The 16,846-nt window shown below is 46.1% G+C and overlaps 1 protein-coding gene across 2 annotated transcripts in view; it reads right to left on the bottom strand.

Moving 5' to 3' along the window:
* ERC1 (ELKS/RAB6-interacting/CAST family member 1) overlaps nucleotides 1-16,846 on the bottom strand; it is a 633,604-nt gene that overhangs the window by 34,296 nt on the left and 582,462 nt on the right. For both annotated transcript variants that reach the window (XM_032796761.2, XM_032796763.2), the window contains one exon: nucleotides 15,676-15,864. In XM_032796761.2, the coding sequence (XP_032652652.1) occupies nucleotides 15,676-15,864 (189 nt within the window). The remainder of the gene's footprint in view (nucleotides 1-15,675; nucleotides 15,865-16,846) is intronic.

Raw genomic sequence — 16,846 nt, 5'->3', positions numbered from 1 at the left:
GAAAACTCTGGGTGCTGTGGATAGACCAAAATGGAGGACCATGAACTGGTAGTGATCCAACCTCACCAGGAACCTGTGGAAGCACCTGTGCCCCTCAAATATATGGATATGGAAATACGCATCCTGAAGGTCCAGGACCGCGTACCAATCCCCCAAGTCCAGGGAGGGAATGATAGAGGCCAGGGACACCATGCGAAACTTGGAGCGGCCCATAAACCGATTGAGATCCCATAGGTCCAAGATGGGCTTGAACCCCCCTTTTGCCCCTGGGATCAGGAAGTACTGGGAGTAGAAGCCTCTGCCCAGGAAGTCTATTGGTACTCTTTCTACCGCCCTCAGGTGGAGCAGATGCACCACCTCCTGCCCTAGGAGGCAGGCATGCTCTGGGTCCCTCGGGCTCACTGGGGTGGTAAGGTGGGGGCGAAGTGAACTGCAACACGTAGCCATTGGAAATGATGTTGAGCACCCATTGGTCCGAGGTTATATGGGACCACTCCACTCAGAAGGCAGACAATCGGTTGCAGAACACAAACTTTATTAATCAGGGGGTCTTCCTGGCAACAGGCCTGGTGCCCCCTCGCAAATAGTCAAAATCGCTTCTTTCCCTGCCTCTTGCCCTTAGAGGGCCCAGACTGCGGGGCAAAGTGGAACTGACATTGAGACCGATGCCTCTGGTCTCTCGGCCTCTTGGACGGGGGTTCATATCTGCTACATGCAGGTGGAGCCGAAGTTTGCGGCCTGGGCTTATCCTTAGCCACCGGGACATAGAGGCCCAAGGTTTGCAGGGTGGTACAGAAATCCTTCATCCTGTGCAGATGGACATCCGTTTGGTCTGCAAACAGCGCTTTCCCATCAAAGGGCAGGCCCTGCATGAGGGACTGGGCCTCCACCGACAGCCTGGACAGGAGAAGCCAGGATGCCCTGCGCATGGAAATGACGGAAACCATCAAGTGGGCTGCTGTATCCAACGCTTCCTGGAGGGTTGCTTTTGCTGCTGCCATCCCTTCCTCTACCAGAGCCTTGAAGTCCTTTTTGTCCCACTCCGGGAGAAGAGGTTCAAACTTTGGTAGGAATCCCCATAAGTTAAAGTCATACCATCTCAGTAGAGTCTGATTGGCCACCCCGAGCTGAAAGCTTTCCTGCCAGAAGTATCCAACCTTCTGGAGTCTTTATCCTTGGGATGGGTGTGGGCTGGCTGTGTCATTCTCGGTGGTTTACCGATTCCACCACCAGAGAGTTAGGTGCCGGGTAGGAATAGAGGTACTTATGGTCCTTATCCGGCACAAAGTACTTCCTCTCCACCTTTTTTGAAATGGGGGCCTGGGAAGCGGGAGTTTGCCACAAGGTGGTGGAAATGTTGGCTACTCCCTGGTGGAGGGGCAGTGCCGAGGATGACAGCACATTGAAAAGGGAGTCAGATGGCCCTCCATCTCCTCAGCATGGAGCTGGAGGTTGGACGCCACCCTCTTAAGGAGGTCTTGATGTGCCCTGAAGTCCTCCTGTGGAATGGGCGGCAGTGCCGTAATGGCATCATCGGTGCCGGAGAGGAGGTCAGTGCAGAGCCGAGAGTCTCAGGCGGTACCAGGGGTTTGGTCCCCAGGTCGGAATCTGGGCGCAGGGCCACTGACTCGGGACCTGTTGACTTGTCCCTCTGCTAAGGAGGGGAGGCTGAAGGCGCCTGGGAATTCCGGAGTGGGTTCCCGTCTGGGCAGGCATCTGCGGCCTCGGTGCCCATTGACACCACTGTCCTTGCCATGGTGTCCCTTGTCACTGACCGATTTGGGGGCCCAGTAGTGCTGTCTGTTCCAGCTGAGCCGCACAACCTGGTGATGGGCGGCTAGGTGCTGATGCTGAGGTCATCGCTGAGTGCACGGTATCATAGGAGCGGCAAGACTGACAGTGCCTACGACGGTGCCTTCCGTGGGACTGAGACCTCGATGCCAAGGACTGGTACCTGTCGGAAGTGCTGCTCCGGTTCTCGACCCAACGCCAGGAGCTACGATGTTCCTGTGACGGTGAATTGCGAGAGGAGTCTCAAGTGCGATGCCTGGCAGAGTGGGAGCATTGATGTCAATGACACGGGGGTTGGCTGCGGTAGGCGTCTGTCACGGTGCCTGTGGCTGTCACCGCGCAGCATGGAGGGGCCTCGAGACTCCCGTTCGAGCAGCGAGCTGGTCAGTCTGACTGGTGTAGAGGGCTGGCGTGAGCCGCGAGAAGACTGTGTGGAACGACATAAGGAGCGGTCCTCGGAGCGAGAGCTGCACCGTGCCGGTGAGGTCTGATGGCTTGTCTGGTGGCTTGCCTTCGGACCAAGGGCCCGACACCGGCGGTGCACTGGGTATCAATAAGCTCAAGATGTCTCGCATGGCCTGTGCAGCCTCTGGCGTTGACGGCAGCCTTACCACAGGGGAGGCACATGTGGATGGAACTGGGCTCCTCCACTCAACATGAGTCCACTGGGGGTAGATCGAGGGCTGCCTGGCTCGGGACCAGCCTCACCCCTCTCCTTTTCTTGGTGCCACTGTGAGACGGAAGTCTTCCTTTGCTTCTTGGAAGGGAAGTGGTGCCGGCTAGTGGAGGGGACTTTGCTACACACTGAAGACTCGGTGCTGGGTGCCGAGTCCACTCGGCATGCTGGGGTAGGGGCCAGCGCCGATTCCATCAGGATAGTGCGAAGCCTGATGTCCCTCTCCTTCTTAGTCCGTGGCTTGAATGACCTGCAGATCTTGCAGCGCTCACTCATGTGAATTTTGCCCAAGCAGCGGAGACACTCAGCGTGTGGGTCACTTCTGGGCATAGAACGGCGACAGGAGTTGCATGACTTGAAGCCTGGGGCACGGAGCATGCCCTGAGCCCACTCTAACTACTTGAAAAACTACTAAAAGTAAAAGTAACTGTACCACTAATGTCAACTAGAGAAGCTGCAGCAAGGCTGGAGCAAGACGTTCTGACTGCCTTCATCGGCTGCAAGAAGGAACTGAGGGTGGGGGGAGCACGCAGATCCCCTTATAACACGATATAGAGGCGCCATTTCAGGGCTCACAGCGGTGCTCCCCCGGTACAGGTACTGCTAAGGGAAAAACTTCCAACACCACTGTGGAATACATATGAGCAATCACTCGAAGAAGAACCAAATGATGTAGTGTAGGGAGTTTAAGAAAACTAGGTAATTATTGACATTTATGGAATCATTCACCTCCCATACTAAGGAATTGTGCTATTGTACAAAATCTAGGTTTACAGCAGAGCATAATCAGTAGCAAATGAAGCTGAAATAAGACAAGTGGTGCCAGAGGCAGCTGTGATTATCATTTTATGACCAATTCTTGAGATTGTAAAAAAAACAACTGAGGATCAAGCCAAAATTATTTATGAAGATTCTAAGGTTTTATTCTTCCTCAAAAATAAAAGAACCAACCTTCTATTAAAATGGACTATAACAAGTATAAATATTTGTTTATTGAGAGAAGTCATCACTGTTCTTATTACCCTATAGCTCTCTATACAGCTTGACTGTATCTTGTAAGACAGTTTTATTTCCCTTCATTCCTGTTCTAAAGTTAAAAACACTGTTATTGGTTGGTATTGTATTATTTTAATTTAAAAGTAATGGATATTCTAGTACACCTCTACCCTGATATAACGTGACCCGATATAACACGGGTTCGCATATAACATGGTAAAGCTCTGATATGCTGCTCTGACCAGCTTGATAAGGGTGCTGGACCAGGCCGGGGCCGAGTGGTTTGATAAGGGGCAGAGGGTCTTGGGGGTGGTCAGGGGCTTCCCCCCAGCCCAGGGTCTGGGGGGCAGGAGCTGTGGGAGGGCACTTTTGAGTGGCTCGGGGGATTAGCAGGGGGCCGGGAGCAGCCTGCTCTGCTTCCCTCGCCCCAGCTCCAGCTGTGTCGCTTGGGGAGGGGGTTTGGGGGAAGGGATCCCCCTGCACTCACCAGCAGCGGCGGAAGCGGAACAACCTGGCCCCAGCCTGCTCCATTCCGCCAGCTCCCAGCTGCAGCGCTCCACTTCCCACCGCAGGTAAATACAGGGGCATCGTTTCCCCAAGCTCCCCGCACTCACCTGCGGCAGGAAGCGGAGCGCCGCAGCTGGGAGCTGGCAGAGTGGAGTGGGCTGGGGCCACCTTGCTCTGCTTCCTGCCACCGGTAAGTGTAGGGGGCATCCTTTCCCCAACCTCCCCGCACTCACCTGCAGCGGGAAGCAGAGCGCCACGGCTGGGAGCTGGCAGAGTGGAGCGGACTGCTCTGCTTCCGGCCGCTGCCGGTGAGTGCCTGTCAGGGGATGGGTGGGTGGATAGGGGTGGGAGCAGTCAGGGAACAGCGGGGTTGGGTAGGGGGTGAGGTCCTGGAAGTACATTAAAGTTTTTAGTGTTAAACAGATTAGGGAGTGGATCTCTGGAGGGGGCAGTCAGAGAACAAGGAATGGGAGGGCAAAGCAAGTTTGATATAACGCGGTGAGATTTTTTTGTCTCCCAAGGACCCCATTATATCGGGGTAGAGGTGTATTTAAAAAATACGAAGTAGATCATCACAGGTTCTCTCCACCTGCCCAAGCCCAAAGCCTTAAATAAATTTGCAGATATGGATAACTATAGCTAATTACATTAGATAAACTCTATAATAATTCTTCTTCCTTGAATTTTGAAAATACTGGTTACACTCAGCAAATAAGTATGGATTAGTGTAATTATATTCACTAATAATTTTTTTTACAGAGTCCATGAGTTGGCCAGGCCTTAAAATACAGTACCCTTCCCTAAAGAGATTACAAACTAAGAATACGAATGACGTTACGGGGGTAGGAGCAAGGAAGATAACAAGTTAATAGGAAAGAGGGCAGAGAAGCATGACAGGGTGAACTAGGTAAAATAATGTGGTAGCTCAATAAGGGCTAGTGCAAAGTAGAATAGAATAAAGATTTTTTTAAACAAAATAATTAAAAGTCTTTGTTGGCTAATTTATTGCAGAAGAAGAAGAAGTCGGTCTTAAGGGAAGATCTGAATGAGGAAAGGGTAGTTTATACAGTAACTATATATAAATTATGTTTATTCTTGCTGTCACTATTTTTCCCATGACATATGTTAAGATATATTTGTTTTATATGTTCAAAATTCATTCAGGATATATGCAGTGTTGAAATGGTAGCCTAAATTGATGTATAAAGTGCTTTGGTATCCTGTGGCATGAAAGGCATTATAAATAGTAAGTGCAGAATATATTTTGGTTAAAAAACTGGAATTCACTTACAGTAACTGAATTCTGTTATACTGAAACTTTGCTGCTAGTAAAATTAAGTTAAAGACACAAATTGTGCCTCTAGGAATGCAACAATTCCTATCTATCTGATGATGAAGGTGGCAAGTGGTGCAGCCAAGAAGAAATATCACCTCCCTTTCCTTCTCTGCTGTGGGTGAACAGGAGAGGGATACATAGGAGTCTCTAGCTGCTACTGGTCTTACTGAAGCTATTCGCAGTGGAGAGGGAAGGGAACGAGGCCTTGCTACAATGATTCCCAAGACAAACCAAAGATGTGTTTTCCTAAGACTTCTCTTCCCTGTACACAGCCATCAGTGCCCTATGCAATTATAGGAGGCAAAGGGATTGCATGCCACAACTCCCAAGTGCAGAAAAGGGATTATTTCACCAGGTAGGGCTTTCTTCTGCTAGAGAGAAGCTCCACTTATAACATCATCTTGCTCTTTATAAGCACCTTCATTTTAGAATCTCAGGTTTTGAGTAAAACCAAACCAAACAAATCCTTCACTATAATGGGGTGCCACTCTTTATTAGCTGGATTTGAGGCTTTTCGATAAAATTTATGACAGTAATTCAATTACCCCATGAACATTGTTTATTCCTACTAATATGGCAGTTTTATTTGACATTCTGTGTCTTACTCTCTCTCCCATTCCTACCCTTCAACCTGTGCTGGTAGACACTGTAGCAACATATTTAAACATTGTTTAATGATTGAGTGTCCCTTTAGGACTTCCTTCTCTTTGTAAAAATACAAAGAAGAAGGAAAAACAAAAAGTGAACTATAAATCATAAATGTAAGGTATATTAAGGATTTTAGTGTTAAACATCTTTATACAGGAATAAAAAGGAATAACTTATCCACCACTTATATATAGCCACCTTTAAAGTGAAATGCACTGGTTGCTATGTTTTGCTGGACAACACTATACAACAGGTTAGGACAAAAGATGAAAGACAATAGTATATCCAATGATAAATGCTATGTTATGATAGAACAGTATATCTGATGTTAGAAAAATAATAATGCCAGAATATTATATCCAATGAAAAATGCTAGGTTAATATAATTATTCAAGTTGGATTTTCTATTTCTACAGATGAAGACCTAATGCCTCACACCTCTTCTCTAAAAAGTTAACTAATTTGTTTAATGATAACAGGTTGTCAGGCCTAAGCTGACGAAGAGAGGACACATCCAGAAGCACAGTGCCCCTTAAAACATTTGGGGGCACTGATTCAGAACTGACTCAAAGGGAATGTTTCCTACCAAATGAATCAGCAACATAGTTCCTGGAAGCTCCCTGGGTTTTTCCTTTATTGTGCCTTATTCTGGTTCTAACCAGGCCCAATTTAGCTTAATTTCTAATATCTCCTATGATCATAAATCCGCGGTATAGGCTTCAGGCCTTCATTAGACATAGACTGGAATTCTACTACTCTAACTCAACATTAAGAACTGTTTTTATTAATAATAATAATAATAATTTCAGAAAATCTGTTGCTAAACCAAAGGTTCATATGGCATCCCAACTGCACTTGTTGATAAGGACCATTGCCATTCAAGAGTAAGGTTGACTTCATGGTACTACAATGAAGCTGTATGTTATACAAGGAAGGCACTAACTTCTCAGAAACACTTAATCTCCAGCATCCACATGACTGTTTTTATGTGAGAATGCACAAAGGTACTTTTCACCCACTTCCTGCTGAAGCATGTGGTGTATTGACAGACACTATTCCACTACCTATCTATATAATAGATTCCACCGGTCATTACATATTTGCTGGATATATGGGAACTTTATAGCTACTTCTGTTCTTGTCTCTCCTCTCCGGAGAAGCCCCAGGAAGTTGTGTAGGAGTGTTAGCCTCAAAAGAAGCTCACAGCATTCTTGTCCCAGCCTCACCCAGCAGGGTATTAAAAGCACTGGCTATGATGAAACACAGAGCTTCTACTCACAGCTACAACCAATCCAGAACTAGCCTCTGCCAACAGAAGTTGCTGCACTGAAATCACAGCTAAAAAAGTGATAATATGTAAAAGAATTCTAAACAATTTATATTAAAAAAATCTGATTGGTAAGAGAGTGGGTACATTTCCCTTGTTCTTAAACACTATTGGTTTTCAGTTTAACATGCCCACCCTCATCACGTTAGTGTTATTAATATTCAAGCGGATTAATTTTTTTCCCACTGGGACTGGGGGGAGTATTATCTCCTAAAGAGAATATTAGAGGGGACAGGCCTGAATTTAATGCACCAGATTTGAAGTAATTTACAAAACTCATTAAAATTCCAAGATGTGAATGATTGCTCCCGTGGGGGTCTTCTGTGAATATGGAAAACTAACCCTCTTTCTCCCATGGGAATGCTTTAAATACAAAAGAAAAATGCAGTTAGGCAGATAAAAGCAATAAGACTTCAATAAATAAAGTACTTCTTAATTTGAAAAATATTCTTTGTTTGTATTTTGACCCACAAATCCTGAAACAAAATCCAGTTGAGCAAGGGGAAGGTAGAATGGGCTGTGGCATTCTCCAAGCTGGAAAGTTACCTGTGCATGGGTTAACAGCTTTTAAGGGAAAAAGGTGGAAGAATCAGATAGTTGTGTTTATGCAGCCATACAGGGTGAGGGTACAGTGTGGTGTATTTCTAATACATATGTCTACCAAGGCAGAGGACCTACCCCCACATCTAGGCAGGGCTGGTGCAAGGAAGTTTTGTGCCCTAGGTGAAACTTCCACCTTGTGCGCCCCCTGCCCCAGCCTTGCAGCAGCTCCCCCCGCTGCCCTGAGGTACCCCTCCACCCCCGCGGCAGCTCCCTCCCCCCGGGGAGCCATGCGGCACCACCGCACCCCAGCTCACCTCTGCTCCGCCTCCTCCCCAAGTATGCCATCCCCTGCTCTAATTCTCCTCCCAGGCTTGCAGCGCCTAACAGCTGATTGGCGCTGCAAGCCTGGGAGGCGGGAGAAGTGGAGCAGCGACCGCACGCTAAGGGAGGAATACTGTAAAAAAATAAAATAAAAATTGGGGGCAATGGTAGCACCGGCCCTGCATCTAGGTTCTGTTACAGACACATTTATCTTCAAAGGCCTGTTCTTTCTGAATTTTTAGGGTTTGTGGCATTTGAAAGATAATTTGGATTAAGGTTGGTGTGAATTTAAAGTACAATAGCTATTCCTGAAACAAGAGTGCTTTGTTCCTGTTTAGCTTAATCCATTTCAAAGCGGAACAAGCTAAACAGGAACAAGGCATTCTTAATTCAGAATAAGAGTGTCCACATAGAGAGTTATTCAGGAATAGCTATTCTGGAATAACTCCATGTGTAGACAAGTTCTTTCATTAGCCTCCTATAATTTAGCTGCTGAGTTGCTGCTTCATTTTTTTGGACTATAATTCAGCGCTTGAGCCAAAAGTTCAAGGAAAGAAGTTCAAACATTACAAAAGAAGAAAACTAGAGCAAAAATCTTCTGGCTAGAAATCAGGATAGAGCTCACTGCCCCACAAAACACCCTTTCAACAGAATACCTCTTCCATTGGTGTGTGTATGTACTGGACACACATCTGAGAGTGTATATATGTGGAGCTCTTTTATGACCTGAAAATCAAAAAGCAACCCTACAAAAAGTGGAAGTCTGGACAACTAGCTAATGATGAGTACCAAGGAATAGTACAAGTATGTAGGGGACAAAATCAGAAACGGTAATGCACAAAGTGAGTTACACCTAGCAAGGGAAATAAAAGGCAATACGAACAAGTTCTACAAATACACTAGCAGAAAGAGAAACATTTAGTCTTTAGTACTATTTAGTAGGGAGGGAGCTAATAATGGATGACATAAAGAAGGCTGAGGTGTTTAAGGTCTATCTTACTTCTGTCTTCACTAAAAAAGTTATCTGTGACCATATACTCAACAAGGGGAAGGAATGCAAGCTAAAATAGGAAAAGAACAGGTAAAAGATTATATAAATTAGATGTATTCATGTCGGCAGGCCCTAATGAAATTCACCCCATGGCTCCTGATTGGCTCTCCACCCTATATAAACATAAGAGGAGTTCCAGAAAGTGTCCAGGCAACAGTATGGATACCCTATAGCTGCCATGACCATAGGCACCAACTTTCTGGGCACGGGTGGGTGCCCGTGCCCCCCCCGCCCCTTTCCCCACCCCTGGCCTCGCCCCGACTCCACCCCATCCCTGGCCCTAGCCCCAACCCCATCCCCAAAGTCCCTACCCTAACTCTGCCCCTCCCTGCCCCTATTGGATCCCTTCCCCAAATCCCCGCTCAGCCCCGCCTCTTCCCCTAGCGCGCCGGGTTCCCCTTCCCTCGTTCAGCTGTATCGCGGTGCAAGTGCTGGGAGGGAGGGGGGAGAAGCAAGACGTGGCGGACCGCACAGGGGAGGAGGCAGACGTAAGCTGCAGCAGGGGGGCAGGGCAGCGCCAAGAGGAGCTGCCAGTGGTGCTGAGCAGCCTTGGAGCATCCATGGAGTCAGCACCTATGGCTATGACATTCCTGACTCTGATCTTCGCTTGATCTGGACTTTGCCTTCTGACTTAGACCCTGAAACTTGACTCAGACTCTGACTTTCAGTATCAACCCTGGCCTGGAACCTGACTACACACTCCTCTGCTACTCCCTGCCTCAGGTTTGCCACTGCTCTGACCCTTAGTCTTGAATGCCTGGTTGGGATCCTGACAGGTTGCCTGGACCACTCTACCCCACGCTGACGGCTTACCCTGGGGCAGCATAGAGGCAGTGGGCCATTCACTGCCCAGCATGCCCCAAAGGGTATTGGAGCTGCCCAAACAGGTGGACTACTCCCAGGAGGAGCTCCCCATGGCTTGAACCAAGGAGGACTATATGCAGTATGCTACTTGCCAGCGCCAGGAAGGTCCAGCATTTACTGTTGGCCAAAAAGTGCAACTGGCCATGTCATAAACTGGACCACCAATATCTCAGGCCATATCCCATTGGCCAGGTAATCAATTCAGTGACTATGAAGTTTCAGTTACTCAGATCCCCCAAAATACAACCAGTGTTTCACATATCCTTGTTAAAACCCTATGTTGACAATCCATTTGCTTAGCAGGCTGTATCACCACTCCTTCTGGTGCAGATCCAAGGACATGATGAGTATGCAGTCCAAGAGAGATACTGGACATGGCTCCCTCTGGTACCTTGCGGACTGGAAGGGCTGTGGCTCATAAGAGCGTTCCTGGGAGCACATGTCCCAATTCCATGCCCCATACCTTGTGGCAGCCTTCCCTGAAGCCCATCCAAACAAACCTGGGTTGGCAGCAGGCACTTTGTGTGTGTGGGGTAATGTAAGGCCCCAGAACCAGCGCTAGGGGTTTTAGCGCCCTAGGCGCACGGCAGTTTCGCCGCCCCGTGCGCTGGTCCCGCGGCTCCTGTGGAGCTGCTGCAGTCATGCCTGCGGAGGGTCCGCTGGTCCACGGCTCCGGTTGGGCTGCCACAGTCGTGCCTGTGGGCGGTCCACCGGAGCCGCGCGAGCAGCCGACCGTCCGCAGGCATGACTGCAGCAGCTCCACCGGAGCCGCCTGCCGCCCCCTAGAGCAAAATCCCGCCCATCAATAATCCTGGCACCCTAGGCGATTGCCTAGGCCGCCTAAATGGAAGCACCGGCCCTGTAAGGCCCTGTGGGGCTAGAATCCAGGCCTGCAGAGCTGCTAGGCAGTTGGCATCTCCATGCTGCCACCTAATGGCAGCTGCAACTAGCATGCACCTCACTGACCATGACCTGTTGCAGAGACAAACCATAGGAAGTCCCACTTCAAGGGTCTGAGACAGAAACCTCATGGCTTCTGATTGGCTCCCTGTCCTATATAAAACTAAGGGACGTTTCAGGGAGTGCCAAGTCACCCGTATATATTTCCCGTACCTGCCACATCCATTCCTTGCTCCTGAACTCTTGGCTTTCATCTTAGCTTGATCTGGACTTCACCTTCTGACTTGGACCCTGAGACCTGACTCAGATTCTGGTCCTGGGTATCAGCCCTGACCTGGAACCTGACTAAGCACTCCTTTGCTCCTTCTTGCCTCAGGTTTGTCCCTATCTGACCCTTGGCATTGACGGCCTGTGTTGGGATCTTGACATCTTGGTGCCAACTGGCAGAGAGCAAGGAGGTGCATAAGACTGGATCACCTGGGCAGGATACTTGCATAATAGTTCATTGAAGGGTGGCATGTAAGGTTTCTACTGAGAGTCAGTAGCCCACAGGGCAACATAATCATTGCAAAATGTATGTATTCATAATATTTAAGGAGTTATATCTCTATACTGAAAATTATGTTGGACTTATAGACTTTAAGGCCAGAAGAGACCATTATGATCATGTAGTCTGACCTCCTATACATTGCAGGCCACAGAACCTTATCCACCCACTTCTATTCTCAGGTCTTGGAGTTAAGGCAGATCACCAGAAGGTGACATACCTTAGAAATGTTCCTTTCTGGCAGGAGATAACAGACACTTATCTTCTGTCTGGCTATGTGGGTATTGCCTACTGTATATCTCACACTGTATGCCTATTTGCATACCAAGTCAGCTGCTAAAAGAGAGATTGCAAAATCTACAAGAAAGGAATTCTACAAAATGAAAAACAGCAGGGGGATATTATTATTGATTTATTATTTGTATTTCAGTAGTACCTACAACTACTAGATGTGGACCAAGACTCCACTGTGTTAGGTGCTATACAAACATGGTACAAAACGGTGGTCCCTGCCCAGAGAGCTTATAGTCTAGATTGTCTCTCAGCTACTGGCCCACCCTCATGTAACAATGCTTTTTCGACAGAAAGGCCTACTGGAGGAGTAGGAGTGAAAGCAGGACTGGGATCTACAGCATCTCAGCTTGAGCACATCACACAGAGATAGAGGTCTCATTTAAGAGTGAGGTTCTGCTCCGTGCAGGGGACTAGCCATCACCATATGTAAAAAGGACTTTCAGGAGACAGAGGGCAGGAGAAACTGCTCAGGCTGAAATGCTGATGAACCACAAACTCACAAGAAGGGATAAGCTCAGTCTAGGGGAGGGAGTGTCTCAGCACTTGTTTTATTTCTGAAGATCTGTACCTCTCAAATGATCAAGAATAAAGTAACTGCTTAAGAAATTACTTTGCTCAGCCCATGTTCCTTGTTTTCCTGCTATGTTGTTTCTGCAGGGGTTAAACTAGAAGCCCCGAGTGCCCATTGCCTAGGTGGGACTGAGGAAGCTTGTGTAAGTGAATGGGTTGCTCAGGAGGTCTCAGATACTAGGTCTGGAGGCTAAGGTGGCTGGACAGTGAAGTCCATATCCCAAGCAAAGGCGTCTGAAAAGAGTTCTGGGCCTGGAAGGATGCCCTAGAGTCCAGAACTGGCAGCAACGACTAGACTCTACTTAGATCCAATTGACTTGGAAGCACCTGAGTCCACTCACAACAGACTGACTGCCATACAGTGACTTGGCCACATGATAAGATACATAATTTCCTTTAAAACATTTAAATGAAATGTCTAAAAAATGAGGAGATAGCAAGTCTGGTGAGGACAGAAGTGCAATCAGGACTAACTGCCCATAGGAAGAGATTCTTCAGGAGATAAAATAAGGCTTCAACGTCACATAACTGTAAATCTGAACAGAATTACTTGGGGCAATGAGAACAACTGCATCACATCAAATATCTGTGCTTTTTTAAAACATTTGATGTCCAGAGCTTGCTGCATTTTTCTTAAAGCAATGGTCCAAATAACGTAAGAATTAACAGATGATGGATGTGGATGATCAGTATATTATTTTAAATGTCTATGACTTATTTCAACATCAAGACTTCCTCCTAAAACATTGCCAAAGGAATAATCTTCACTAAAGGATATGTATGTGCTAAATTTGACATTTAAAAACAAACCTGTTTTTGAGTTCTCTATTTTAAAAAAGCATCTGATACACATCTTCACTGGCCAAAAACATTTTTGCTTGTTTGACAAATGCCTCAGTGAACTTCCAATAAACTTCTAAATTGAGATTAAGCACAAGAAATTACAGTCCAAAATATAATTAATGAGAAAGTTAGATATATTTAAAAATAGGGCTTTAGAATGGAAGTGCCAGCTCAGCTTTAATTTCTACTGCATAGAATAACAGGCAGATTTGTATCTCTATTCTGGGTAGGATTTTTCAAAGTGCTCAATAATGGCTTAATGCTCGTCCAATTGGAGTCAATGAGTGGAGTTAGATGACTACTTTTAAAAATCCCACTCTAAGTGTGTGAACATGTACACTCATGTATCAAAGGATAAATCAGGTAGAGGTATATATGCTTAACAGTAAGTTTAATTTTGCATATACTGGGCAAGATAGAAAGGTTTTAACCCTGTCAGCATTACATGCCTTTTCTATTCTATTATGATACAGGCTTTGACAAAATACCAAGCAAAATGGGATCCTCTGTTCTGTTGCTTGCTTATATAGGTCTCACGATGTCATTAGAGCCCTTTAATGTGAGATCATATTTACCTGCATAACACACTCTGTGTATTTCATAGACATGACATTATAGAGATGTGATATACTTGTAGCTAAACATATTGAAAATTAACTTCAATATAGTGGTAGCTAGAAAAGCTGTGAATCACTATACAACATATGTCTGTTTGCACATATCTGTCCCATGGTGTGTGTTCGCTACGAGAATGTATAGCATAAATGTCAGAGTACATTCTTTCTCTTGACTATACACATAATCTACTCCAGCTGTCCGAGTAAGCAGAATTTGATGGTCTTGGATAAAGAGAGCTTGTGTAAACATTAACGCTAAGAAGGGACCATGAGATGCCAGAAGCTCCAACATAATGGCTTCATTTCAAACCCAAGCCTCATCCCTCCACTCACTTTCATTCTCACAACTCACTGAGTAAAAAACACAAGTTCACATTCTCTGATGAAATGAATATTGAATTGTCCAGTAAGAAATTGTCTGGAGATGGGAGAAAGAAATATAAATATGGAAGTTCATGGACCACTATGGAGTTCATGGACCAGTATGGAGTCTTAATAACACACAGTCTCAGACATGAACATAAGGCATTAGGTCAATATTTTAAAAATAGGTGTCTAAAGTTAGGCTCCTCAATATTTTGGCTCTTAAGCAAGAGCCCTGATTTTCAAAACTGCTGAACATGCAGCAGCCCATTTTAGATGCTTAATTATGAATTCAGGAACCTAACTGAAGGCATCAATTTTTAACAATCTTGGTCTTCATGCCTAAAGGTCAACCAGTCAGAACCCAGCATTAATATTGCCTAGCAGGCCCACACATTCACATACTGCAATGAGATCAACAGTAAGGTCACGGCTTCCGTGACCTCCATGAATTTTGCAGAGCTGGTGTGGCTGACCCCAAGATCACCCCAGCAGCTGGGGAAGCCCCAGGGCCAGCCGCACTGGATGCTGCTCTGGTAACTCCAGGCAGCTGGTCCCCAGTGCTGCCCTGGAGCAGCGGTCTGGGACCAGTGGCAGTGGCGATGGGTCCCAGGTCGCCCCCGCCACAACAGTGACGATGGTGGGGCCGCCTCTGTGTCCACAGCAGTGGGGCCACGGGCCGCTCCCTGCCCAGACCAGTGACGGAGGTGCCCTAGGCTGCCCCCACCCAGCAGCAGCAGGGCCCTGGGCTGGCCCCCACAGCAGAAGTGTCACCCCACGCTGCCCCCTTCCCTCCAGCAGCACTCTTCAGGAGCCCCCCTCCCCAGCAGGTAAGATTTAGTCACAGGTATTTTTAGTAAAAAACATGGACAAGTCACGGGTCATGACTTTTTGTTTATTGCCAGCGGCCTGTCCATGACCTTTACTAAAAATACCCATGACTAAAACGTAACCTTAATCATCAGACATACCTTCATTAATCACTGTATATATATTTGAGGTAATATGCTGGTTCCTAAGAACAAATTTGTTCTGTACTTTCAAATGTAAGTATGCTATCAACTACACAATATTTAAGATTAATGCGATTAGGTTATTTTATTAAAAAAGTGGTTAAAATCTATTAATTGGTGAAAGTGAAGGGTAGTGACTTTTCACAGTGTTCCATCCTACAGAATTAAAGTTTAGGTAACATACAGGTGAACAGATTCAGAATGGTTCCTACTGAGCATATTGCCCAACAGTGAGTGAATGCAACATACCCTCAGTTGGAACAAATACTGTAAAACAGGTACAATACATAATAAAGATTAAATGGCTATTGTTTTAAAAAGTAACCCTCCCACAATCAGCTGAAGAACGAGCCTTTTCTAGTTGCATTCACCTCTCATGGATTCCCTTCAAAGCATCTCTGTCACATCAGCAAGGTCAGAATAAACACTTCAAAGGTTCCACTACTGATGGTCCTGTAGAAAGCTCACCTGTTCTTGGGTCATCTTCTGCAGCTCTTTCTCCCAAGCTGCCCGGTCATCATCCAGGTGGTAGGAAGCAGGTGGGGTGAGTCCATGCAAAATCAGGGGGTTACGGTCATGGCAGAGGGCTGTCAGGTGTCCAATGTACAACTTCAGTTTGCTGCGATTCTGGTCAAGTTCTAAAAGGGGCTGAATTATCTGAGATAAGAAAACAGGAATAGTCAGGGTCAGCCTGAGACCCAAGTCAGTAAGGAGTCAAAGACCAATCCCTAAGTTATGAATCTCAACATCCCATAATATTTTTAAAGCTGTAAGAACACTGAATGAAATCCCCAAACCCTTCTGTCCTGTAAAATCTGTTACACTGGACTAAAGCAGGAAGAAATGGAGCATTGAGGGCATGATGATGCTGGCTAGCTTGTTAGTATGAAAAGTAGAGACAATGTAAGCTGAGAACTGAAACAGTATTAACTGTATAGATTAGTGTGTTTATTGCACAACACCACTCCAGTTATCACAGTTCCCTGCTTTAATTTTTTAAAGTGAATTTTGTGTTGGTGAAAGGTGCCAGATTGATAGACCTGGAAAATGAAGTCTGGTATTAGCCACAGGACAGGTTGCCTGTCCACAGCAAAGGCAAAGGCAGAACAAATTCCTCCCACGTTGCTTTACACATATGCAGCAACCTTTTTTCTCAAAGGATCCCTTCTAATAATGCCAATTAGCATGAACTGAAAAGTTAAGTTTCTGAAATACAGACACCTCTATATTAGAAACTTCACTTACACACCATGTCAAATACATAGACCACCAAACAGTCTTGAGATGGCGATGACATTCAGTCATTACCTGAGCAAAACTTAATGTGATGGCCTAAAAATGAAGAGCTCTAACAAGCACTATTTTATTTTATCTAATCTAAATCTAATCTATGTTCTTACTTCCAGTCCTTTGGATCATCCAGTCTCTTCTCTGAAGAGTCACTGTTTACCAAGAAATGGAGACCAGATGAATAAATGCAGAGTCTCACACTAGAATACTGGTTTAAACTGTTCTAGGTTTTTACACAGGTATGTTTAAAATTTAAATAAGCAGAATTATGGCTCTGTGGAATGTGGCCAATCAAAAATTGAGGACGTGGAAGGGCCAGGCTGTGCACCTCCTCTCAAAGAAATGAGGT

Source organism: Chelonoidis abingdonii, chromosome 1, assembly GCF_003597395.2.
Source record: "Chelonoidis abingdonii isolate Lonesome George chromosome 1, CheloAbing_2.0, whole genome shotgun sequence".
Classification (NCBI taxonomy): Eukaryota; Metazoa; Chordata; order Testudines; family Testudinidae; genus Chelonoidis; species Chelonoidis abingdonii.
The sequence above is the reverse complement of the archived record's forward strand: the minus strand, read 5'-3'. Positions and strand labels throughout refer to the sequence as shown.